This window comes from Elephas maximus, chromosome 15 (genome assembly GCF_024166365.1).
Source record: "Elephas maximus indicus isolate mEleMax1 chromosome 15, mEleMax1 primary haplotype, whole genome shotgun sequence".
Taxonomy (NCBI): Eukaryota; Metazoa; Chordata; class Mammalia; order Proboscidea; family Elephantidae; genus Elephas; species Elephas maximus.
Genome location: NC_064833.1, coordinates 22,178,806 through 22,205,573, shown reverse-complemented (window position 1 = coordinate 22,205,573; position 26,768 = coordinate 22,178,806). Strand labels below are relative to the sequence as shown.

Sequence of the window (26,768 nt, the reverse complement as noted above, 5' to 3'; positions counted from 1 at the left end):
GATTTACAACACACACCTTTGGGAGACAGAATTCAATCCATAACAGTCTTCTATATTTTTAAGTTGCTTTCTGGATAGATTTTAGATTGTTTAATTCCTACATACGAGAAATTTTGTTTTTATTGTATACAGTTGATGATTTTTTTTTTCCTGTTATAAAAAAAAATGACTTAGAAAAAAACTCATTGTTTCTTGCTTTATATGCCAATATACAGCCCATTAGCACAATGGATTGTAAAGTTTTTAAGCAGTTTAGCAGTAGAGATCTTACCCAATAGATGAAGCAGCTGAGCTGCTCTTGTTGAAGATATTTGGTGATGGCAGTTCTGTCAGCTCTTTCTTCCTTCTCTCACAGCTTGCTGCTTGCCTTGGTCCCTTAAGGGGTTTCATGAGGCACCATTTTAAAATCACTTGTTACATGTAAAATATAGCTTTAAAACTTACGTAGTAATATGTCATGTGAAACTTTTCTAGATGCCTTTTTTATTTTTTATTTTTTTTGCTAGCGAAATAAAATGTTCAAAGACTTGATTAGAACTTAGAAGTTTGTGAAATAAGCACTCCAATTTCCAGAGCTGATAAATCTTTAGAAACTCCTTCAAGTTTAAGTATGCAGTACTTTAAACCTTTTAAAAAAGTAATGAAATATGTGAAAATGAAACTTTCATTTTTTTTTTTTTTCTTTGAAGAGTTAAAAATATTAGAATACTATTTCCCTGATATGGAGAGACCCAAATATTTTCCTGGGGACTTTATAAGTTCAGGGTGCTCTTTACACCTTATAAAGCCGGAGAAACAAATCCCTTACCATTTGGGATACGGTATTTAACTGTGTTCTTTATTTCTGACCTGTGACTAATAAAAAGATGTAGGTGTTCTAGAAAACAAAGCACACTATGATCTATGGTCAGCAGAATGAAGGCTATAAGACCCTGTCTTGTAAAAGGCAAACTTTTGGTCTTGGCAGAAGCAAATGTAAATATTTTTAAAAGATTGAGACCTGAACCCATTTTATAGTTCTAGTTATCTTTGTTTTAACACGTTTATTTATTTTGTATAGGCAATTGTATACGTTTATTAGGAAATGGGATTTCTCGTTAAAATCATCTTAATGGAAATGCATAAATCTTTATATTTTTCTTTAAGATAGTGAATATTGAATGTACAAATAGCACCACTTTGCACGTCGTTATGAGTTGGAATCAGCGGCAGTCGATTTGGGTCTTTTTGGTTTTGCGCGTCATAGCTCATGTGAGAAGTTGTAAGCGAGGGAGGAAAAAATAGTAATATTGCTTATTTTCGGTATTAGCTGAAATTCTAGTTTCTGTTTTCTAGGTTTCAATCACTCATTTGAAGAATTAAAGGAACAACTTTATAATATGTTGATTCTTGTTTAAGGCAGTAGAAGCAAGAAATTTTGTTTGCTTTTCTGGAGTTTATGTCTAAATGGATGTATTTGCAATATTTAGGACAGAAAATGGACTTCATTGTTGATTCACTTAATGTATGTTGTTGCTTTTCTTCCCCACGTAGGCTCGTGAAATCTGAAAGTTCAGATTCTCTTCTTTCTCAAACAAATGGCAATAGTCATAACCATCATGTAGTGACATCCAGAAGGCCTCAGGCAAAGCGGTCAGTACTGATGACTCATCCATCTGTCCCAGTTCCTAGCACGGAAACTGCAAAGGCCACTACAAAGGCCAGATCCAGTCAAAAAAATGTGCCAGAATCGAAAACATCAAGGCGAACTAAGGAATCAAGATCACAGAAACACACGCGGGTAAAGATTCATTTGCCATCTGTCTTTAGTCTACATGGGAAGAAATTCCCTCACTGGGCTGCTTTAAAATGATGTATGGCCTAAAAATTTTATGGATGAAATGAAATGATGTCTGGAATTTAAAATAATCCATTGCAAGAGAGATGATGGGAAAGCAAGTGGGGTACAAATGAAACAAGATTAGCCAGGAACTGATCATTGTTGAAGCTGGTTGATGGATAGATATATTCCAGATGGGAATTTGCTATAAAATATGCTCTTTACTTTTTTTGTTTGAAATTTGCCATAATGAAAAATAAATACACACCTATATATCCCTGCCGTGTGTAACTTTTACACTCAGATTTCAATTTGGACCTCATAATTTGAATTCCCCTCTTAACAGAGTCCAGACATTTCCTGGTAACACATTATCATGTGACCTGCCCATGTTGCAGATACCTTTTCTTGCCAGTTGTCTTGTCTTAATGAGCTTACCTTTCTTCAGCACAGCTAAATGATTGTGTGATTCACAGGATTGAACTCTAAAGCTGAAATAACTTGTTTGTACCTTTTCCAAGAAATATCAATCATATATTATGTTCTATTCAAGATACTGAAAGAAGTAGTTACTGAAACTCTGAAGAAACATAGTATTACTGAGACTCATGAATGTTTCACTGCCTGCAGCCAACGTCTCTTTGAAATCTCGAAGTTCTATCTAAAGGTACAATGTCTTCTCTACTAATGCCAGAAGTTATTCAGTGTTCCTGTTTGACATAGAATAATGTTAGTGAGTATCTCTTAAACTGATAGCATATAACTAGTTGCCAGATTTAAAAAAAAAAAAAAGGAGATGGAAAAAGCAAAGCCAAAATATTTTATATTTATTTTATCTTAGTTCTCAAACATAGAAAACTGCATTTTAACTGGTATCCTCAATATCTCCCCTACCAAATAAGCTTCAGAACATGTTTAATTGGTAATTTTCTAGCATAGTGAAAAGGCTGATGGACTTATTTCTGATTTTGACTTAGGTTGATAATAAGCTTCATGTCTGGTAACTTTCTAGTGTAGTAAAAAGGCTACTGGACTTCTTTCTTGTTTTGGATCTGTTATCAGCTAGCTGTGAGGCACTAGGCAGGTCAGTCACTCAGATGAGAGTTTCCTAAAACTTAAATGGTGTTATCTTCAGCCTTAGGAGTTTTTGGCTTAAATCACAGCTATGTATGGATTTCTGGTTAAAATGACAGGTTAAAACAAATAATGGAACAACCAGAACGGAAATAATGAAAATGTTCACGAATTGTGAAGAATATAACCAATGTCACAGGACAACTTGTGTAGAAATTGTTGAATGGGAACCTAAGCTGCTGTGTAAACCTTCACTGAAACACAATAAAATATTATTAAACAAAAAAATAAGAAACAGAAATGAGATTATCCAGTATACCTAGATGTTTGAAAAAACTTTTGCTGTACATTGGATCAATCTATTACAGCAGTTAAGAGGAAGAAGGAAAAAAAAATTACATACATGGAAAACTAAGCAAATATAAAAATAGACATGGGGTTATTAATTATAGGATAAACAAAATATTAGTTGAAAGAGGATCTCTAAATATATTAATTAGTTCAGGACTGAATGTCATTTACCTAGTCGTAATACTACAAGCACTGACTATGTACTAATCAAAAATTGTGCCCCTGTTACTGAGAGGATGAGAAAAGAGGTAGTGTGTGCAAGACGAATTCTCAGCCACTTTAACTGCTGTCAGCAGTTATGGTCTAAAATTCCTAAACCACAAAATAGCAGTACAGTCATATTTAGAAATATGAAAGTATACATCATATGGCTAAGGGAATTGAGAGTAGCTGCCTCTATGGAGCGTAACTTGGAGGCGCAGTAGAGGACTGCCTTTTTTTAATTTTAAAATAAGCATCTTATTATAATTAGACTTTTTTTTACTTTGTACATCTAATTTGATAAATATAAACAGTGATTTTTAAAAAGTCAGAGATTTCAGTTTTCTTTCCTATGTCATTCCATCCTTGTGGTGGAACAAAGTAGCCCAAAAAAAGAGAAAGAAAAAAAAAATGCTTCCTCTGAAAAATAAATGCAAACTGCATATTCATTTCCTGAATAATAAAGTAATGATACTCAGTTAAGAGTAGGGTTTATATTAGGTCAGCATTATTGGGACTATGAGATGAGAGCTACATGGACTTACGAGCGCCTGGCAAATTCGAACTGCTGACCCTTTGGTTAGCAGCCGTAGCAGTTAACCACTACGCCACCGGGGTTTCCTAGGACTTATGTATATATGTATGTATAATCTATTGCTCTGATTTTCATAGTATTGATACTTGTAGAATGGCTTAGAATAATCTCAACTTTATTTAATGAGTTGTTTTATGTAATTTAATGTGTGCATTGTAAAATGCTGTATTTTTATATATTTAGGATCTTAAAACTTCAAGGGGTCTTTTTGAAGAAATGAAGAAAACAGCAAACAGCAACGTTGTACAGGCAAGTGAATTATTCCCAAGAAACTAAACTAAACTAGTGTTTTATTTCAGGGCAGCTATGATTGTATTTGCTAACCAAAAGGTTGGCAGTTCAAATCCACCAGCTACTCCTTGGAGCAGCTTTATTCTGTTCTATAAGGTCACTATGAGTCAGAACCGACTTGATGGCAACAGGTTTGGTTTTTTTGATTTATGATAGTATTGTATACATAGTAAAATTTTAGTGCGTGTTGTTATCAACTCTGCCTCATGAAACCTTTTGATTTAAGATACTTCATAGTAGACTTATTCAAGCAGAGTATTTAATAGTATTTAGTAGGGTAGTACCCTAGCGGTGCAGTGGTTAAGAACTCGGGTTGCTAACCAAAAGGTCAGTGGTTCGAATCCACCAGCTGCTCCTTGGGAGCCCTATAAGGGCAGTTAGAGTCGGAATCGGCTCGACAGCAACAGGTGGTAGGTACTAGTAGGTTGCTGTGGTAGTAGAAGTTTCTAAAATGAAGTTAAGAAAGAAAAAGAAAAAAATAAATAACCCACAGGACTGGAAAAACTAATCCATTTTGATAAGCTGTTTTCAATGTTTGGTTTAATTTCTTTCTGGTAACACTTTTTAAACATATTTTCAAATAAAGGTGAGAAAATGGAGCAGAATCTTCATTTTACTCAGTGAGAACAATATTGTACTCTGCATTAGAAATTCAGCAAAAAGTGTTCTTAAGTTAGAACATAAAATGGGTTTTAACTTGAAAATTTGGACATGTTACTCTTCATTTTAAAACTGCTACTCTGCTCTTTTGAGGTTTTAACAATATATTTTTCTATTATTTATGTTTTTGATAGAAATATACCACAATCATTTTTTTCTCTTCCACCTAGGTGATTGAATGGGTATTAGAAAAGACAAGCAAGAAATGACACAGGACCATTCTCTCTTGACAGTTATAGAATGGATGGAACTGTTATTTACGATTTTCTTCCTTATTTTAGAAATTATAAACACATTTCAAGCTTTATTCATCAAATACATTTCTGAAGAATTCTACATTTCTGAAGAATTCCATAAATATCCTGTATTTAATATGGATGTTGGGATGTTCAATTAATGTATTTTTAATTGTATACGTATTTTATACAATTTCACTATATTTTAATTTTTAAGGTTAATATTTTATATGTTTTAAATTTTTTACTTTGCTTATTTAATTATTACAATAAATATTTAAAAAATATTTCTTTACATCTTGGGTGAAATGTTTTTTTGGTCAGAACTGCTTAAATTCCTGCATGTCAAGTGAGATGTTGCCAAGGGTTTCTCCAAAGTGTTCCAACAGCATAGTTTATTGGATTGTTCCCAAATTAGGAACTATGGGCCAAACATTCACACAGGTAGCTATTTTCCCTTACCCCTGATTGTTGGAGATATTAATGCTTATTTGGGATCAAAATGAGGAGAGAGTAGAAATTGTGAAAATGAGTCCTAGAGAAAATGATTCTGGATATAGACTCCCAGAGAAGACTGTTCCTTACTCAAAAATACCTTTTCCCATGGCAGAAAATTTGGAAAATACAGAAAATATAAAGCAGAGTGGACAAAATTACTAACATTCTTACCACCATTTAGAGGGAACTACTGTTAATATTTTGAAAAATATATATGGACTATTTTTAAAATATTTTCAAAATTGTGGTCATACTGTGTGTCTGTAAATTTATAGCCTGTTTTTCCCTTCACATGTCCCGAATTTTATATCCTGTCATTATTTTAATGACTGCATGGTACAGATGAACCATAATTCGTTTAACCAGTCCCCCATTGTTGGACATTTAGATCCAGTTTTTCCCTATTATAAATAAAACTTTAATGAATCTTATTTCCTTAGTATAATTGTTTAGATGTGGAATTTGTGAATCTTAAATTGGACAATGAATAAGGAAGACCGAAGAAGAACTGATGCATTTGAATTATGGTGTTGGTGAAGAATATTGAATATACTGTTGTTATGGATTGAATTGTGTCCCCCTCAAAATGTGTGTCAACTTAGCTACGTCATGATTCCCAGTATTGTGTGGTTGTTGTCCATTCTGTGATATGATGTAATTTTCTTACGTGTTGTAAATCCTAACTTCTTTGATATTGATGAGGCAGGATTAGAGGCAGTTATGTTAATGAGGCAGGGCAAAATCTCTAGGATTAGGCTGTATTTTGAGTCAATCTCTTTTGAGATATAAAGGAGAGAAGCAAGCCGAGAGGGGAGTCCATCCTTTGGACCTGGGGTCCCTGGATGATTGGTCCCTCTTAGACCAGGGGAAGATTGAGGACAAGGACTCTCCCCCAAAGCCAACAGAGAGTGAAAGCCTTCCCCGGGAGCTGGCACCCTGAATTTGGACTTATAGCCTCCTAGACTGTGAAAAAATAGATTTCTGTTTCTTAAAGCCATCCACTTGTGCTATTTCTGTTATAGCAGCACTAGATAACTAAGACAACCACGGACTGCCAGGATGAACAAATCTGTCTTTGAAGAAGTACAGCCAGAATGCTACTGAGAAGCAAGGTGAGTGGGCCCTCCCGATAACACTTCACATACTTTGGGCATGTTATCAGGAGGGACCAGTCTCTGCAGAAGGGCACCGTGCTTGGTAATATAGAGGGTCAGTGAAAAAGAGGAAGACCCTCAACAAGATGGACTGACACTGGCTGCAACAATGGGCTCAAACATGGCAATGATTGTGAGAATGGTGCAGGACCGGGCAGTGTTTCTTTATGTTGTTCACAAGGTCACTATGAGTCAGAATTGACTCGACAGCACCTAACAATAACAACAACAAGGTTTTTGGTAAATACTTCCAAATTGCCTTCCTGAGAGATGGATTTGCACTCCCACTAGCAGAGTCCCCTTTTCCTTTTTTTATAATTGAAAACTGTAAAGTTGAACATTTGTTTTTAATACATTGGCGACTCTTTGTTTATTCCTAGCGTTTGCCCTGATGCGGAATAGTTAAACTATTCAATTGCAAACATGGCATTTTTCTTATGGAAAAGAAAGACTTCTCTGAGAGCAGAGCCCAGAAGAATAATGGAGTAGGGAACCACTCCCAGATAGCAGAAATGAACCCTATTCAAAGAACATTCCCTGTTTCTGATTTAGGGAGAACAGGTGACACGCGTCCAGCCGGATTTCAGAATTACTATGGACTAATTTTTTTTTTAATGACGAGTGGCTTAATGAGAGGGAGTGTCTATTACAGTTACCCTGCCCCTGCCTCATCATTGTATATCGAACGTACGGAACGAAGTTAACTTGTTTTTGTAGGTCACAGCATTCTGGATTAAGAAACTCCCTACTTTTGTAGCCTCGTCCCTATCTGGACCAGGTAAAGGTCATGAAATACCAGACTTTGAGGTTGTTTTGAAACAAAGCAAGCATATTTTGCATGTGGGAGGAATGAAAATAATTGTGGCTAGCAGATGGAATATTGTAGGTTAAATACAGCCACGATGCTTTGAGCTTTTCCCATCAAGAGATACAGTTAATTTCCCCAACCCTTGCATCTGGGCTGGCACAGTGACTTGCTTTGACTAATAGAATGTGACATAGCAACACAGTATAAGCTGGAAGCCAGGTCTTGAGGACCTCGTAGCTTCCGCTTTGTTCTTGTAGAACGTTGCCCTGTATCTGCCACATAAGGAAGCCACTCTGGCTTACTAGAAGGTGAAAGGCCACATGGAACAGAACTGAGGTGCCCCAGCACCAACGGCTAGACATGTGAGAGAGGCATCTTGAACCTTCCATTCTTGCGGACCCTCCAGCTGAATGCAGCCACATGAGTGAACCTAGGCAAAACCAGCAAGAAACTGCTTAGCCAACGTACAGAATCATGAGAAATTGTTGTTGTTTTAAACCACTAGGTTTTAAGGTGGTTTGTTTTGCCTAGGAGCCTTGGTGTTACAGTGGTGAAGTGCTTGGCTGCTAACAGAAAATTAGAATGTTCTACTGTGTCCTATATGGTTGCCATGAGTCAGGATTAACTCGATGGCAATGAGTTTGTTTTGTTTTGCCTAAACATTGGAGTCCATTCACATGCAGGAATTCACTGAAGGGCAAGAAGTACAAGAAGAAAAGTTTTAAAAAGTTGTAAAACACTTCATTTGTTAAGGCTGTAGTTTGAAGAAGCTTATTGTTTAGCCTGGATTTCCCTTTCTCATGAGACCCAGAAAACTTGCAGAGAAACAAGTTTCTTTACCCTTCCTCGGGTGAGAATTATGAAGCAGGAAGCTACAATTAATGAGGCATTTTTGAAGGTCTTTCCCTGGGCCATTGCATTTGAGTTCTTGGGAGGAAATACGCCTTATTCATCCAAAGAATTATGATTGAAAGTTGCTGTAAATATAACTGGCTTTGTTTCTTGAAAAGAACAAAGTTTTCTTTCACACTGCCAGGCCCTGGTCCAAGCCAAAGCGGAACTGCAGCCATCAGGCCAAGCGTGAAAGCAGGATGGCCTCCGCCTGCGAGGTGGCGGTCAGTGTCGGAGGCTTTGTCAAGGGATGCCTTTTCCTCCCGGCATTGCCGAAAGACAGTGGAGAGTCTGTGCGTCGGTTCCCTTTCCTGCCTCTTGCTCCCTTAGGGCTTCCTTCTTTTTCTCCAACCCCATCTCTGCCATACTCTTCTTGCTGTGACACTGTCTGAGCCATGTTCTCAGTACAGAGTCTGAGACTCTTCTGAGAAGAAGCCCTATGTATGGCCAAGGAATAAAAACGGGTAAAGAATAAAAAGCCAAAATAAAGGTCCCCACTGCTTTCTGTTATAGCACAGACGTGATTCCATACCCTCCTTGGACAAGGTTTAGTCATTTTAATGAGGCATTAGACTTGCTTCCCCTAGTGAAGTCAAATTTAATGTGATTTAGAGGACTGGAGGTGACATGATAATGATTTCTGGTCACACATTCAAATAGTTCTAGTCAAGATTTTATGAACAGGTTAAAAATATTAACCATTATCAGAACACTATCCATAAAAAAGAAACTTTTAAAAAAAATAATTAAAAACATGCATACTTGAGAAGTTCATGTCATATAGAAAGATATTAAGGTAACGCTCTCCCCTTTCCCATGATCCCTGGTCCCAATTCCCAGCAGTCACTGATGGTAAGGGGCTTTTTAAAAAACGTATCTGTCCAGACATTTTTATGTAAGTGCAGGCATGTTATACATGGTGTCCAGTGTATCTCACCTGATCAGACCCAATGCCCCTTCTTTGTAAGTACAGGCAGTCCCGGATCAGGAACAAATCCCGTTCCTAAGTCTGTGTTTAAGTTGTATTTGTACATAAGTCGGAATAGTTAGGCACAGTTTGTATCTAACGTTAGCCAGATTTTTGTCTTAGTATACAGTGTACATTTCTATGCATAGAAAACATTAAAGAAACACTTCCACATATGCTAAAACATCTTTAACATAATATTAACAATAATAATGTTTTGATGCAGATAGCAAAGTAGCACCCCTTTGTTATTACAAACCAGCGTGTGTACCTTGAATTTTTAATACAATGGGCTTTACGGGGTTGGTTCTAACTATGGGTTGTACATTTGCAACCTGGAGATTGCCTGTAGTTTTAATGTCTCCTTGGCTGTCATGAAAGTAATAAATAATGATCTTACCCCCATTTCCCTAGAAAACAAAGCCTGAGGCAAGGATTGAGTGTTGACGCTTTCTTTGACAGGTGCTATCCCAGGGCTCCAAGACTGAAAGAAAAAAGGTAAAGGAAGCTAGAAAGCAATGCAATAATACACTGGCCACTGCTTCATGAGGCCCAAGAGACACAGCCAGGCACTCAGCAGGTGTCTTTCCAGCCACATGGGCTATGTCTCAGGATATATGGTGTATGGAGAAGCCAGGCCTCAGAGACGTACATAGAAAGCAGGGAGATTATTCATCTGGTAGGCTGCTTTCTATTATTTTGTCCTGTTTGGCTCCACAGGGATTTAAATCTCCCCCAATTCTGGGTTGCATCATCTGGCTCCTTTACCAGCTGCTCAGGAAGCCAGTTCCTATGCCCTGCAGTGTGACTTTTTCACCCAAGGTTGGAACTGATATCAGAACCCAGAAATTCAAGTATGCATCCTGGTAGTCTGGTTGCCTGGCAAGGAGCCAACGAGAGAGGTGGGGAAAGGCACATTTCTAGGCAAGCAACTGGCTGGTTTTGCATGGCAGAAACTTGGGCCAAGCAGAGCCAGCTGTGGTGGTGCCTGAGGTTGAGCAAGCAGCTGAGGGTCGAGGGGACAAGACAACGGCATTGAGGGAATCTAAGGAGATTCATAGGATGTGCCCAATACAGTGATATAACCTACATATACTCAGGAGCTTAAAAAAAAAAACTAACATCCCCTAACTGTAAGGTCATGAATCAGAATGGACTCAATGGCAATAGTTGTTTTTTTAACTATAAGGTAGGAAAAGTTTAAAGAAAAGGAAAGTAATAATAATAAAATACATTTTAATATAGAGATGCTGGGGTACAAATACACTAGAAGACAAAGTAGTCAAATGTTTGACTTTTACCCAGATTTACCATGAGTGAGACAGATATAAATGTCAAATACAGGTATTTGTATTGTACTGGTGACTCAAGTACCAAGTACAGAGTTGCTATTGGTGATCTGTTTTTTCAAAATGTGGACAACTCTTTTTAACACTCTAAGCAAAACCAAAACCCAATCTTTCTTCCATATATATGGTAGAAATTCACAATGTACTGAATTGATCAAAAAATGTAAAATGTTTTCAAATCTAAAACAGAGTCAGTCTAGGCTCAACTAATTGTAAACAGGTTTTCACCTACATGAATGACTGGGAACACTGAAAAATTGTGTGGGAAATGGTTTCATTTGATGTGGGGACTGCCGTCATATGTAGGACATCTACCGACTCTGACTCCTGTCCATTAAACGCCAGTACTGCCCCCCAACAACACTAAAACCCAAAATCAAACCCATTGCCATCGAGTTGATTCTGACTCATAGCCACCCTGTAGGACAGAGTAGAACTGCCCCGTACTGTTTCCAAGGAGTGGCTGGTGGAGTCCAACTGCTGAATTTTTGGTTAGCAGCTGCAGTTCTTAACCCAACAACACTACAACAGTCAAATACCACCACCACAAATTTCCAAAATGCCCCATGGGGAGGCAATGCTACTCTTCCTGAGAGGCACTTTTTTATTAAACAAATGGGAGCATTATATATATATATATATAAAACGAGCTTGCATTTGGAAATTTTGTCCATATTAGCACATACAGGTGGATCATTATTTGTAACAGTTGCAGAATATTGTAATGTATGAGTGTGCTAGAATTTGCTTAGCTGTTGGTGGTCATATTGATCTTTTCAGCTTTTTGTTACAAACAATGCTGCAATGATGATCCCGACACTTGTCTTTATGCATTTGCGAATCATATCTCTAGAGGAAATTCCCACAAGTCAAAGGGTACATGTATTTTTAAATGTTTATGGATATTTCTAAATTGTCCCCCAAATTATTGCCAAATATACTCCTATTTGTGAGTACATAAACATCTTTTTTTCAATTATTTCCTATCCCTAAGTATTCTAAAAAACCTGTTTCCATCAAGTCAATTCTGACTCATGGCGACCAGTATTACAGATGATTTTAACCTTTGTCAACTGGCTCTTTAAAGATGAAAACAAGGAATTTTAAACGTACTATTTAAAGCCATTTTCAGATCATTATACATTACCCAGCAGCTTCCAGTCTTGACTTGTCTTTTAATACTGGGCATTAATTTATAGAATTTTAAAGACAGTAAACAAGTTCAAGAACCAATTCCTTGTGTTTAAAAAAATTAAATAAGATTTTATATATATATATATATATGATTGTTTGCCAAACTATTAACAGTAGTTCAAAATAAGATGCAGGGAGAGAGTTGTAAAGGAAAGGAACAATAAGAGGATGGTAATTTTACCTTATATACTTTAATTAGTATTATTTTAATTTTTTACATGTATTTTATAATTTCTAAATAAGAATATTTAGAAGAAAAACATCAAAATAAAACGGCTCCTCCTCCAAATCTAAGGATATAATCAGATTAACCTGGGGTTCTCATAAGAATATAATGAGGCTAAAGGCTTTCTCATATTCAGAAGCCCCATCCTACTTCCTCTAGCCCTTTTTTTGAAATGTTAACATAGAACTTCATGAGTAGGGTGACCATGTAATTTACTATACTGACCAAGGCAGTTCTGAGAGGAAGGGAACACTATTAATCATTATCCTGGGTCAACATGAGAGACCTGAGCTGTCTTAGGCAAGCAGGACAATGGTCTGAAAGGGTCTAAAAATCAATGTTATCAAAAGTAATATTTAAGGAAACTAGTAAAGAAAGAGGCAATGATCTGGAATAGTGAACGTGAGAAGGGGAAAGGGTACCAGAGAAGATTTTTAAATATCTGAAGATTTGTCACGTGAAAGAGGTGTTAGACATCCAGCATTTTCTAAGGTCGAACTAGAGTGATGACTGGAAGTTGGGCACACGCAAGTTTTGGCTCTAAGTTTGTAGGAACCTTCAAACAACTCTAGCCATTCAACAATGGCCCGTGCTGCCTGGGAAGATAAGGAACTGGGATTTCAATTTCAGGTGGGATGAATGCTGTCCAAAGATGTTCAGGGATAGATGCCTGAGTTTAGTGGAATATTATACAATGTCTCCCAAAATGTAGTCCTAGACCATAGGGGATGTGGGATTACTTCAGGTAATACAAACATTATTTTAACTTTAATAGTATATTTTCATTTTTATATGTATATATACTATTTTGCTATATTACCAATAAATCATATATCCTAAAATGCTAAGATAGTATTGGTAAAATTATTAATGAATAATGATACAGATGGTTTGTGGATATGACAAAAATCACAAGGACACAAATGACTGAATTTTGGGCAAGAAGGTGCTTGACGATATCCAAGGTCTCTTTAAATTCTAAATCTAATCTCAGTATTGCTAACGTTCTGAATCAAATCTTGATACTACTAATGTTCCTAATGGTAAAAAGACTTCTAAACCCTAGCCTGTGTTATATTTATTACAAGCAACTTATACACAAACCAAGTTCTAGTACAACAGAGAATCTGAGTATTTAGAGCTTGGTATTCCAGTCAAGAAGCCCATGAAAACTTAGTTAAAAATGAAAGCCGTTAGCCATAGGTGAAGAGTCATCCTGATGCTATATCCAATTTAATAAACTTAGAACAACAATACTAATATTTTTGTTAGAGTCTGTCAGAGTTTGCTTCAATGGGAAAACCTGTATATTTTAAAGGGATTCAGAAAAAAAAAATAAGTGCACTACTGCAAGAAACCAAAAAAGACCTACATAAATGGAAAAACATACCATGCTCATGGATAGGAAGACTTAATGTTGTGAAAATGTCAATTCTACCAAAAAAGATCTACAGATACAATCAATACAATCCCATTAGCATTCTCTAATGAGATGGAAAAACTAATCTCCAACTTCATATGGGAAGGAAAGGGGATCCAGATAAGCAAAGCATTATTAAAGAAAAAGAACAAAGTAGGAGGCCTCACACTACCTGATCTTAGAACAGCCTGGTATTGGTACAACAGACACATACACCAGTAGACACATACACCAGTAGAACAGAATCAAGAACCCAGATATAACTTCATCCACCTATGGCCAGCTCATCGTCCACAAAGGACCAAAGTCCATTAAATAGGGAAAAGACAATCTTTTTAACAAATGATGCTGGCATAACTGGATGTCTAGCTATGAAAAAATGAAACAGAACCCATACCTCACACCATACAGAAAAACTAACTCAAAATGTATCAAAGACCTAAATATAAAACCTAAAATGATAAAGATCATGGAAGAAAAAATAGGGACAATATAAGCCATAACTAATAAGCCATAACTAATAATGCAGAAACACCAGAAGATAAACTAGATAACTGGGAGCTCCTAAAAATTAAACACTAAAATGTGAAAAGAGAGCCAACAAACTGGGAAAAAAATTTTGTCTATGACATCTGATGAGTCTAATCTCTAAAATTTATAAAACGTTCAACACCTCAACAACAAAAAGACAAATAATCCAATAAAAAATGGGCAAAGGATATGAACAGACACTTCACCAAAGAAGAAATTCACATGAGGCGCAAATCAATGCTACACTGAGATACCATCTCACCCCAACATTACTGGCAGTTATCAAAAAAACAGAAAATAACAAATGTTGGAGAGATTGCAGGGAGACTGGAACTCATGCATTGCTGGTGGGAATGTAAAACAGTACCTTCTTAAAAAGCTAGAAATAGAAATACCATAAGATCTAGCAATCCCACTACTAGGAATATATCCTAGAGAAATAAAAGCCATCACACACATAGACATAGGCACACTCATGTCCATTGCAGCACTATTCACAATAGCACAAAGGTGGAAACAACCTAATAGCCCATCAATAAATGAATGGATAAACAAATTATGTTACATCTCCCCACATGGATGAATCTGGAGGGCATTATGCTGAGTGATAAGTCAATCACAATAAGGACAAATATTTTATGAGACCACTATTATAAAAACTCAAGAAAAGTTTACACACAGAAAAAAACAATCTTTGATGGTTATGAGGAAGGGGAGGGTGGGGAGGGGAAATCACTAACTACTACATAGTAAACAAGTTTTAACTGGTGAAGGGAAAGACAACACACAATATAGGGGAAGTTAGCACAACTTGACCAAAGCAAAGTCACAGAAGCTTCCCAGACATATCCAAACACCTTGAGTTATTTGGGGCTGAGGGCTGGGGGCCGTTATCTTTGGGGACATCTAGATCAATTGGCAGAACGTAGTTCATAAAGAAAATGTTCTACATCCTACTTTGGTGAGTAGCGTCTGGGGTCTTAAAAGCTTGCAAGCAGCCATATAAGATACATCTATTGCTCCCAGGCCTATAAACAAACTATCACATTTGAAGAATGGGCTTCTTAGTTCAATCAAGTATATGAGACCAAATTGGCAACACCTGGCCAAAAGCAACGACCAGAAGGCAGGAAGGGACAGGAAAACTGGATGAACGGACATGGGGATCCTGGGGTGGAAAAGGGGAGACTGCTGACACATTGTGGGGATTGTAACCAATGTCACAGAACAATCTGTGTATAAATTTTTGAATGAGAAACTAATTTGTGCTGTAAACTTTCTCCTAAAGCACAATTAAAAAAAAAAAAATAGAGCTACTGATTAAAAAATTAGAAAAAGACTAAGAAGCACCAGTAAGGAAAAGGAAGATAATGGGGCGGGGTGGGGGGGGGGGGGATGAAATAAGTGCACATAAAAAAATTGCTAGTTGCATCCCCTTTACCCTTGCACCTTCTCAGGCCAATCTTGTAGTTCCTGGGCGGTGCAAATGGTTAACATGCTTGGCTGCTAACCAAAAGGCTGAAGATACAAGTCCACCAAGAGGTGTACAGAAGAAAGGCCTGGCAATCTACTTCCAAAAAATCAGGCACTGTACACCCTATGGAGCACAGTTCTACTCTGACTCATGTGGGGTTGCCAGGACTTAATGCTGACTCAAGGGCAAGTTTTTTTCTTTTTTTTTTTTTAAGTCTAGTTCTAATAAGGAAGAGAATAGCAGGATGTTTCCATACCCCCGTAGCCCTCTAAATATCATGAAGCCACCAACCAATCTATGATGTTTCTGTAATGTAATATAAACTCCACTAGAACTCAGAGGTGAATATTTATTTAATTCATATATAAATTTTACATGATAGCTATAGGCACATTTTTGAAAAATCAGGGTACATTAAAAAATTACTCATTCCATCCCACTCCAGTCCTTTCAAGGTGGAATATCCAATCTTTGTAAAACAAGGGCCAGAAAGGCCCTGCCCATTATTTTAGGAGAATCCTCTGGCAGTTAAGACCATTCTTTCTGACTTTCAACCAAGGAAGGTCAACAGTTTTTCAGATGAAAGGACATGCTTGCGGCATCTTAATTTCATCAGTTGATCCCCTACCCACTGCCATCTTAATTAAATGCTTCTTCCCAGATAGTGTTCAACGGCTTCACTTATCGTTTTGTTTCTCCCACTTAGTTCAAGTCAGAAAAGTTGATACCTGTGTTCCTTTTGGCCTCTTTAAATCCCTATGAGATGGTTTAAAGAGACTTCATCACACCCAAGAGCGCATCTAATCACATCTACTGACAAATGAGCAGCTTTCCACAAAAGGTAGATTAAAACATCATTCATTTGTATTGGTTTCCATTTAAAGATAAACAGTGTGAATTTAATAAGTCATCAATTCAAATAGGAAACAGATTGGGTACAGAGGTGATTGGGCACAGAGCGAATTGGACAAAAACAAATTACCCTAATGACCCAGTTGATTTACTAAATGTACTCAGGCGTGGTCCAAACTTAGGAGTTTGTGTCATTCACACTAACACACATAAAGATTAAAATCGACAGTGTAAAGTAACTGTAATTTGTTGACTTCAGATTGAAAAAAAAAAAGAGTACTAGAAATTGATTCATCATAGCCACTGTTAGGAGAAACTTTTATGTGGAAGAAAAAAAAAATGATGCGTATACACAATTCTCTTGGTAAAATTTTCTATTTCTTGCTAATAACACATTTTAGTTTACTTCAGAAAAATGCATTCATTTTATTCAAATATATTTTTTCTAAAATATAAATATTTTAAATTAAATTTATAAATGCTGAGAATGTAGTTTCTGTTGACCCCCACCCAGATATTAATCAGTCCAAAACTGGTTAAGTGATGAAGAAATAATATTTGCAACTGTGATGACTTTAATTTGTCTATAAATATAATAGGATCTTTGCAACTTAATTATGAGTAATGAACTCATACTTCATGTAGTACTGAGCACCTTAGATTACATATTTTTGAATTAAACTATTGGCATTAATATATGTATTTTAATATGCTATTTACAATATACAAGTATAATAATCTTGTATGACAACATTCCAGTGATTTTGAAAATATATAAGGAAAGAGTGCAGTCTAACTTACAAATGCAGCAAAGCTTTCCTACAGTATTCGGGCTGGGACTTCATTCTCTAGCATTTTAAAATAAGAAACAAAAAAATCCATGTCCTAAACCTGCATTTCTCAAAGTTGGTTTTCTTTTTTTTGGTAAGAAAACACTAGGTTCTCAAGATGCTCCACTTGAAAGGAGTTGTGCAGCTAAGTGCGGGGAATGGCACACCAGATCCCCCCGTTGAAGAATCACAATGTAGATTAAAGTCTTTGAGGGGGCCTGCAATGATGGAATCTGTTCAACATGTTTTATTGGAGCATTTAACAAATGTTTCTGATTACCAAACACCTTATTCCCTTCCCCCGCGAAGCACCACTCCGTCAGTGGCCCTTGGAACTAGCGTTACATGATACACACTTGGGAGAAACACTGATCTAAAATAAAACTCTCCAACTCAATAAACACATACGTTTGAGTGAGCAAAAATCACATTCTTTTCAAACAATTTCACTTTTCAAACCTCTTTGCATAGGTTTTTGCTAAAATATGATTCTGAAAAAACACACAGGTCTACCCCAAAACATGTGTCTATCTCAATGACGGGGGAATAAAGTGATACAAACGTTTACGGGAATTCGAGAGCTAATTTTCAAAGGTTTGAGAAAAGTGATTCCAAAATCAAATAACGGGGTTATTTTGAGTGAATGCGTTTCGAAAGACAAAAGCAAAAGTATTAAATCAATAATGCGCTATGTGCTGTCTGAAAATATTCTTGTAGAAAAATATCAGGTCATTATAGTAGTTCCCTGGAATTCCAAAAGAACTGCAGACGCTCTCAACAGATTTGTTTATAGTGCTGGGTGTATCTGTAAAAGCCAGCATCACCCACAATGAAATCAGGCTGCACTACCACTTGTTTGAAAACGCATGCATTCAAGCACAGGCAGAAAAAAGGGTTGATTGAGCAAACAGATTGACTGCTCCGTACTTCCACTGAAAGCCACGAGTTGGGGATAATTAGTTAACCCCAACCACGGGAGCTGTTTTATGTATTTATATATAGATATCAGATGACAATCTTTTTAAAAAATACCCATAATTTGCTTTCTATAAATAAAGCTATCAATCTTGGCTATAAGACAGCAGACCTTGGTGTGAGTGTAGTCCCAGAATTAATCATCTTCCATGCACACAACTCTGCAGCAGAGCTTTGCAATTTAAGCAGTCTACTTTGGCTCAGATTCCACCAGTTTACCACTCAGATTAGCGTCTGATGCTTTATTTAATTCCTGCTTGGCATATGCTAATAAGAACACTTCCGAATCATTCTATATCTCTGAAAGATAATCCACTAAAAAAAAAAAAAGAAGAAGAGAAGCTGCTTCATAGTTAAATGAAAGGTGGGTTTCCATTTGAAGTGCTCGTCATTCCCTACCAGGGAAATGCTGAGTTAGAAGTAGGAAAGAAATCACAATAAAACAAGACATCATTGTTACTGGGAGGGGAGAGGTGAAATGTCCCTTTCTCATCTATTCATTCCTTACTTACCTGGGTGAACCAGTTGTCTAGAAGCTGGTATGATTAAGATCTGGGCATGCTGTTCTAACGGTCATGTCGTTGGCTGTCATTTAAAAGCTATGCTGTGTTATTTCCAATCGCCCTCATCCCTTTAACCATTTATTATTCTAAAAAGACAGTTTTAGTCTGATGTTCCTTATCGTGGTTCCTTAGGATACCCTTTGTAGTTGCTGAAATGGACAAGACAGAGGTTTCTGGGACACTTAGACACAACTCCTGAGACCTAAAGCTGACCGCAGCATGCTTCATCGGGTGCTCTGCTCACTACAAATGGCGCACTTGCTGGTGGCATCCCAGCCTCCTTTCCTCAAAGTCAAGTCGCCTCTGTTCAAGCCACCAAGCCCAATCTTGTAATCTTAGCTGACAGGAAGGAATGAATGATGAACACAATCGGTTTGGGGCAGGAATGAAGGTCCAGTTGCTGAAATTAAAAAAGAAGGGAGCATCAGAGATTTTAAATTAGTAATTCATACAGAACAGTGATTCACACATCCAATAAATCTGTGCACTTTCTACTTCTAAGTGTTAACTACAGCGATTATGTTTTCAAATTCCTGCCCACCAGTGAGATAAAGGAACAACTCTTTGAATTTACTCCTTACATCTCACCTCAAGCATCTCTTTACCTAAATACTTCCTGTGAAATTAACATACACCAATACCATCAATATTGATGTTGCCCTTCTTTACTGTCTACAGCATCTCTGTTTGGGACCACAATGGTGATATTATGGTGGATTTGTTAACAGCATGAACCAAAAAAACCCTCAAAAACCCATGGCCATCAAGTCGATTCCGACTCATAGCATCCTTACAGGACAGAGTAGAACTGCCACATAGGGCTTCCAGGGAGCGCCTGGTGGATTCCAACTGGCGACGTTTTGGTTAGCAGTGTAGCTCTTAACCATTACACTGCCAGGGTTTCCAACAGCATGAAGCAGCACTAAATTCCACAACTGAAGAATGAGACTGAGTCCTGGTTCTAAAACTTCAGCTGTATAATCTTGGATAAGTCACTTAAAATTTTTCTCAGTCCTACCAAACTCACAGGGTAATTGGCATGAAGGAGATTCTGTATATGAAAGTACCTTGTAAGCTGTAACACCCAGAACTGACATTAAGCAGCTAGTCCTCACTGCCTTCTACTCTTGAGTTGTAAGCATTTATGTCGTATCTGTTAAGGCAGTCTCTGAAGTCTTATCTTTCTTTCTGTGTGTTCTTACAAGCCCACAAGTACACATGGTCAGAGCATGAGACACCTTCACAAGCTGAATTTTATCGACTGACCTAATTCAGGAAAATTGGGGGAGTTGTTCCCAATTCTCTTCTGCTCTCCCCAACTGTATTCTGATGATGACACTGTCGGGCAATACAGCCTGAGTTTATAATACCAAAAACCAAACCAAACCCATTGCCCTTGAGTTGATTCCGACTCATAGCGGCCCTGTAGGACAGAGTAGAACTGCCCCGTAGGGTTTCCAAGGAGTGGCTGGAGGATTCAAACTGCCAACCTTTTTTTTTTTTTTTGGTGCTTTAAGTGAAATTTTACAAATCAAGTCAGTCTCTCATACAAAAATTTATATACACTTTTATATACAAATTTATATACATTTTTATGTACTCCCAGTTGCTCTCCCCCTAATGAGACAGCACACTCCTCCTCTCCCCCTGTGTTCCCTGTATCCATTCAGCCAACTCCTGTCCCCATCTGCCTTCTCATCTCCCTTCCACATGGGAGCTGCCCATATAGTCTCATGTGTCTACTTCAGCCAAGAAGCTCACTCCTCACCAGTATCATTTTCTGTTTTATAGTCCAGTCCAATCCCCATCTGAAAAGTTGATATTGGGAATGGTTCCAGTCTTGGGCCAACAGAAAGTCTAGAGTCCATGACCTCCAGGGTCCTTCTAGTCTCAGTCAGACCATTAAGTCTGGTCTTTTTACGAGAATTTGAGGTCTGCATCCCACTGTTCTCCTGCTCCATCAGGGATTCTCTGTTGTGTTCCCTGTCAGGGCCGTCATCGGTGGTAGCTGGGTACCATCTAGTTCTTCTGGTCTCAGGCTGATACAGTCTCTGATTTATGTGGCCCTTTCTGTGTTTTGGGCACATAATTACCTTGTGTCTTCGGTGTTCTTCATTTTCCTTTCCTCCAGGTGGGCTGAGACCAAACGATGCATCTTACATGGACACTTGCTAGTGCTTAAGACCCCAGACACCACTCACCAAAGTGGGATGCAGAATATTTCCTTAACACATTTTGTTATGCCAGTTGACCTAAATGTTCCCTGAAACCTTGGTCCCCAGATCCCCGCCCCTGCGACTCTGGAACTGCCAATGTTTTGGTTAACAGCCGAACTCTTAACCACTTCACCATTAGGGCTTTGAGCCTATAATTGTTGTTGTTGTCGTTAGGTGCCGTCGAGTTGGTTCCGACTCATAGTGACCCTACGCACAACAGAACGAAACACTGCCTGGTCCTGAGCCATCCTTACAATCGTTGTTATGCTTGAGCTCACTGTGGTAGCCACTGTGTCAGTCCACCTCGTTGAGGGTTTTCCTCTTTTCCGCTGACCCTGTACTCTGCCAAGCATGATGTCCTTCTCCAGGGACTGATCCCTCCTAACAACATGTCCACAGTATGTAAGACGCAGTCTCGCCATCCTTGCTTCTAAGGAGCATTCTGGTTGTACTTCTTCTAAGACAGGTTTGTTTGTTCTTTTGGCAGTCCATGGTATATTCAATATTCTTCGCCAACACCACAATTCAAAGGCGTCAATTCTTCTTCAGTCTTCCTTATTCATTGTACAGCTTTCACATGCATATGATGCAATTGAAAATACCATGGCTTGGGTCAGGCGCACCTTAGTCTTCAAGGTGACATCTTCAAAGAGGTCCTTTGCAGCAGATTTACCCAATGCAAAGTGTCTTGATTTCTTGACTACCACTTCCATGGGTGTTGATTGTGGGTCCAAGTAAAATGAAATCCTTGACAACTTCAATCTTTTCTCTGTTTATCATGATGTTGCTCACTGGTCCAGTTGTGAGGATTTTTGTTTTCTTTATGTTGAGGTGAAATCCATACTGAAGGCTGTGGACTTTGATCTTCATTAGTAAGTGCTTCAAGTCCTCTTCACTTTCAGCAAGCAAGGTTGTGTCATCTGCATAACACAGATTGTTAATGAGTCCTCCTCCAATCCTGATGCCCCATTCTTCTTCATATAGGCCAGCTTCTCAGATTATTTGCTCAGCATACAGACTGAATAGGTATGGTGAAAGAAAACAACCCTGATGCACACCTTTCCTGACTTTAAACCAATCAGTATCCCCTTGTTCTGTCTGAACAACTGCCTCTTGATCTATGTAAAGGTTCCTCATGAGCACACTTAAGTGTTCTGGAATTCCCATTCTTCGCAGTGTTATCCATAGCTTGTTATGATCCACACAGTTGAATGCCTTTGCATAGTCAATAAAACACAGGTAAACATCCTTCTGGTATTCTCTGCTTTCAGCCAGGATCCATCTGACATCACCAATGATATCCCTGGTTCTACGTCCTCTTCTGAAACTGACCTGAATTTCTGGCAGTTCCCTGTCGATACACTGCTGCAGCCATTTTTGAATGATCTTCAGCGAAATTTTGCTTGCGTGTGATATTAATGATATTGTTCTATAATTTCCACACTCGGTTGGATCACCTTTCTTGGGACTAGGCATAAATATGGATCTCTTCCAGTCAGTTGGCCAGGAAGCTGTCTTCCATATTTCTTGGCATAGGCGAGTGAGCACCTCCAGTGATGCATCTGTTTGTTGAAACATCTCAATTGATATTCCATCAATTCCTGGAGCCTTGTTTTTCGCCAATGCCTTCAGAGCAGCTTGGACTTTTTCCTTCAGTACCATTGGTTCCCGATCATATGCTACCTCTTGAAATGGCTGAACATCGGCTAATTCTTTTTGGTATAATGACTCTGTGTATTCCTTCCACCTTCTTTTGATGTTTCCTGCTTGTTTAATATTTTCCCCATAGAATCCTTCACTATTGCAACTTGAGGCTTGAATTTTTTCTTCAGTTCTTTTAGCTTGAGAAGCGCCGAGCGTGTTCTTCCCTTTTGGTTTTCCACCTCCAGCTCTTTGCACATGTCATTATAATACTTTACTTTGTCTCTTCAAGACGCCCTTTGATATGTTCTTTCAGTTCTTTTACTTCATCAATTCTTCCTTTTGCTTTAGCAGCTCTATGTTCAAGAGCAAGTTTCAGAGTCTCCTCTGACATCCATCTTGGTCTTTTCTTTCTTTCCTGTCTTTTCAATGACCTCTTGCTTTCTTCATGGATGATGTCCTTCTATTACTCCTCTGGTCTTCGGTCACTAGTGTTCAATGCGTCAAATCTACTCTTCAGGTGGTCTCTAAATTCAGGTGGGATATACTCAAGGTCATATTTTGGCTCTCATGGACTTGCTCTGATTTTCTTCAGTTTCAGCTTGAACTTGGATATGAGCAATTGACGGTCTGTTCCACAGACGGCCCCTGGCCTTGTTCTGACTGTTGATATTGGAAAAGCTCAATATCATCAGTCAAATCTATAATAGTATCTATCAAAAGAGCCCTAGTGGCACAATTGGTTAAGGATTTAGCTGCTAACCAAAATGTTGGCAGTTCAAATCTACCCAACGGCTCCGTGGGAGAAAGACTTGGCAATCTGCTTCCATGAAGATTACAGCCGAGAGAACTTTATGGGGCACTTTTAATTTGTCACATGAGATCACTATGAGTTGGGATTGACTCAACAGCAACTAACAACAACAACCAAAATTAAGGATGTACTTATTATAAACCAGGCACTGTGCTAAATATTTTCTATACACTATCTTATTTAATTCTCACAAAATCCCTATAAGGTAGCTATGTCATTATTTCTGTTTTTATAAGGGGAAACTAAGATTTGGAGAATTTATAAACCTTTCTAAGATCATAGACCTTATAGTAAATAGAAAGCACAGATTCCAAGGCAGGTCTAGCTCTGATGCCGAAGCCAGGCACTTAACCACAACATTATATTTCACTGACACAGAACTTAACTTTTGAAAGTAACTGTAAAGATTACCTACCTTACAATGCTTAGGGGGCATTGAGCTTCTGTTAAGGGCGATGATATAATTTGGGAATAGATAAGGGTGATAGTTGAAAGAGCATGATGAAATGTCAAATAATTTGTAACATATCTATTTACTATAATATATATATTAAAAAAAAAAAGATACCTACTTCAGTCCCTTTATTTAACAGGTGGGGAGACTCAGATCCAAAGGAATGAAAGGACTTGCCCAGTGAGTTAGTTACAAACTCAGATGTCTCCTGACTCTCAGTTTATTACTGTTCCCAGGACTCGTCTCTGTTCTCTTCCCCTTAGCTAAGCATTGGGGGCGCTATGTCTGAAATTGAGCCTGTCACCCCAACGTACTGAGAGCAAAAGAAATTGGTCCCTCCTAAATCTTCCAAGTCAGGTCATAATTACAGGCACAAATAGTCTTGAATTTGTCAGCCAATGGTAAAACAGGACACTTTTACCCACTTTCCTAGGGATCAACTCGATGGCAACAGGTTTGGTTTTTTTTTTGTCACCTTTAGGAAAAAAAGTACACAGTCGGGTGATTGATGGAGCAACACTAAACTAGAAGTATTCTTAGTAAACTGTACTTTCAAATTACTTCATCTCCAAACTGGTGCTTCAGGCCAAACTCGAAAAACACAAATAAACAAAAAAATCTAATAAAATTCCGTGGATCCATTTTAAAGGTTAAAAAAATGTCTGGCTGGAACTCGTTCTCAGGAAGTGAAAACAGACTACTGTCAGCACAGGGAATCAGCTTCCTCAAGCCTGCCTGTGGCACTCAGAGTAAGAACTCTGCTACTGCACTGGGGCCGGGCTGGCAGTATTGGCATGATCTAGAAGAGCAGTGCCCAAACTCCGCAATTCACAGTTAAGTGCGTAACTACTAGTTGTTAAGGTTGGTGGTTCAAATCCACCCAGAAGCACCCCAGAAGAAAGGCCTGGCGATCTGCTTTTGAAAGGTCACAGCCTTGAAAACACTAAGGAGGTTTGTTTTTCCTTTTTTTTTTTTTTAAATTGTACTTTAGATGAAGGTTTACAGAACAAACTAACTCCTCATTAAACAATTAGTACACATATTGTTTTATGACATTGGTTAACAACCCCACGACATGTCAACACTCTCCCTTCTCGACCTCGGGTTCCCTATTACCAGTTTTCCTGCTCCCTCCTACCTTCTAGTCCTTGCCTCTGGGCTGGTGTGCCCCTTTAGTCCTGTTTTGTTTTATGGGCCTGTCTAATCTTTGGCTGAAGGGTGAACCTCAGGAGTGACTTTATTACTGAACCAAAAGGGTGTCCAGGGGCCATACTCTCGGGGTTTCTCTAGTCTCTGTCAGGGCAATAGGTCTGGTCTTTTTTTTGTGAGTTAGAATTTTGTTCTACATTTTTCTCTAACTCTGTCTGGAACCCTCTATTGTGATTGCTGTCAGAGAATTCAGAGGTGGTAGCCGGGCACCATCTAATTGTGCTGGACTCAGTCTGGTGGAGGCTGTGGTAGTTGTGGTCCATTAGTTCTTTGGACTAATCTTCCCCTTGCATCTCTGGTTTTCTTCATTCTTCTAAGGAGCAGTTTTACTCTGCACACATGGGGTCACCATGAGTCAATATCAACTAGATGGCAAGCAACTAACAACAACAGCAATGTTCTTTTGTTATGTGTTGTTCTAGGCCTTTACCTCAGTAAACCAAAAACCAAAACCCACTGCTGTTGAGTCAATTCTGGCCCCTGCTAAAAACAAAAATAAAAACCCCAAACCAGTTGCCACTGAATCAATCCCAACTCATGGCAACACCCTGTGTTTCAGAGTAGAACTGTGCTCCATGGGGTTTTCAATGGCTGTGATGGTTCAGAAGCAGACTGCCAGGCCTTTCTTTCGAGGTGCCTCTGGATGTTTTTGAACCACCAATCTTTCAGTCAGCAGCCAAACATGTTAACCATTGGTGCCACCCAGGAATGCCAAGCCCTTGCTAGCTAATCCCAAATGGTTTTACGAGAATTACCAGCAAAGTTCCACAGAAGCAATGGCTGAAGTGATTGTGGAGAGATGGGGGTAGGGGAGGAGGGATTAGCTAAATTGAAAGCCAGGAGCTAAATTAAAATTACTGGACTTTTCTAAAACTGAGATTTACTCTCTGTGTTTTCCATATTCCTCATCCCTGTTATAAAGTGGAAGGCAAGAAATATTTGTTGACTAACCAGGTGTCTAGGGAGGACCTAGACAGACGACGTTGTTGTTTTTAGGTGCTGTTGAGTCGGTTCTGACTCATGCTGATCCTATACAAAAGAGCAGAACTGCCCCACAGTGTTTCCAAGAATCAGTTGGTAGATCGAACTGCTGACCTTTTGGTTAGCAGCCTGAGCTCTTAACCGCTGTGCCACCAGAACCAAGGTTCTCCTTGAAGTTTTAGACTTGACAGCTTAAATGAGATGCTCTGCCTTCCTAAGAAATGCCAAGAACTACACTTGCCAGAAAGAAGAGGGAATTCTCACCCTTCGGTGAAATGGAAGTAGTATAATTTTCCACTCTGACAGGGAGTAGTGGTCACAGAAAATTGTGAATTTAAACAGAAGGACTATTTGCATTGATATAAAAAGTATAAATACTACCTTCCTAGTTACACCAGTTGCCATCGGTTTGACTCTGACTCATGAAAACCCCATATGTGTCAGAGCAGAACTGTGCTCCACAGGGTTTTCAATGGCTGATTTTCTGGAAGTAC

At 38.3% G+C, this 26,768-nt stretch overlaps 2 protein-coding genes across 4 annotated transcripts in view; one reads left to right on the top strand and one right to left on the bottom strand.

Annotated features, from left to right (window-relative positions):
- MTBP (MDM2 binding protein) overlaps nucleotides 1–5,418 on the top strand; it is a 66,388-nt gene extending 60,970 nt beyond the window's left edge. For both annotated transcript variants that reach the window (XM_049854005.1, XM_049854006.1), the window contains 4 exons: nucleotides 1,534–1,780; nucleotides 2,373–2,486; nucleotides 4,224–4,289; nucleotides 5,162–5,418. In XM_049854005.1, coding sequence (XP_049709962.1) covers nucleotides 1,534–1,780; nucleotides 2,373–2,486; nucleotides 4,224–4,289; nucleotides 5,162–5,200 — 466 coding nt within the window. In that variant the 3' untranslated portion in view covers nucleotides 5,201–5,418. The remainder of the gene's footprint in view (nucleotides 1–1,533; nucleotides 1,781–2,372; nucleotides 2,487–4,223; nucleotides 4,290–5,161) is intronic.
- A 10,661-nt stretch (nucleotides 5,419–16,079) lies between these two features.
- The window catches only part of SNTB1 (syntrophin beta 1), a 260,706-nt gene continuing 250,017 nt past the window's right edge, over nucleotides 16,080–26,768 (bottom strand). For both annotated transcript variants that reach the window (XM_049854432.1, XM_049854431.1), the window contains one exon: nucleotides 16,080–19,359. In XM_049854432.1, the coding sequence (XP_049710389.1) occupies nucleotides 19,267–19,359 (93 nt within the window). In that variant the 3' untranslated portion in view covers nucleotides 16,080–19,266. The remainder of the gene's footprint in view (nucleotides 19,360–26,768) is intronic.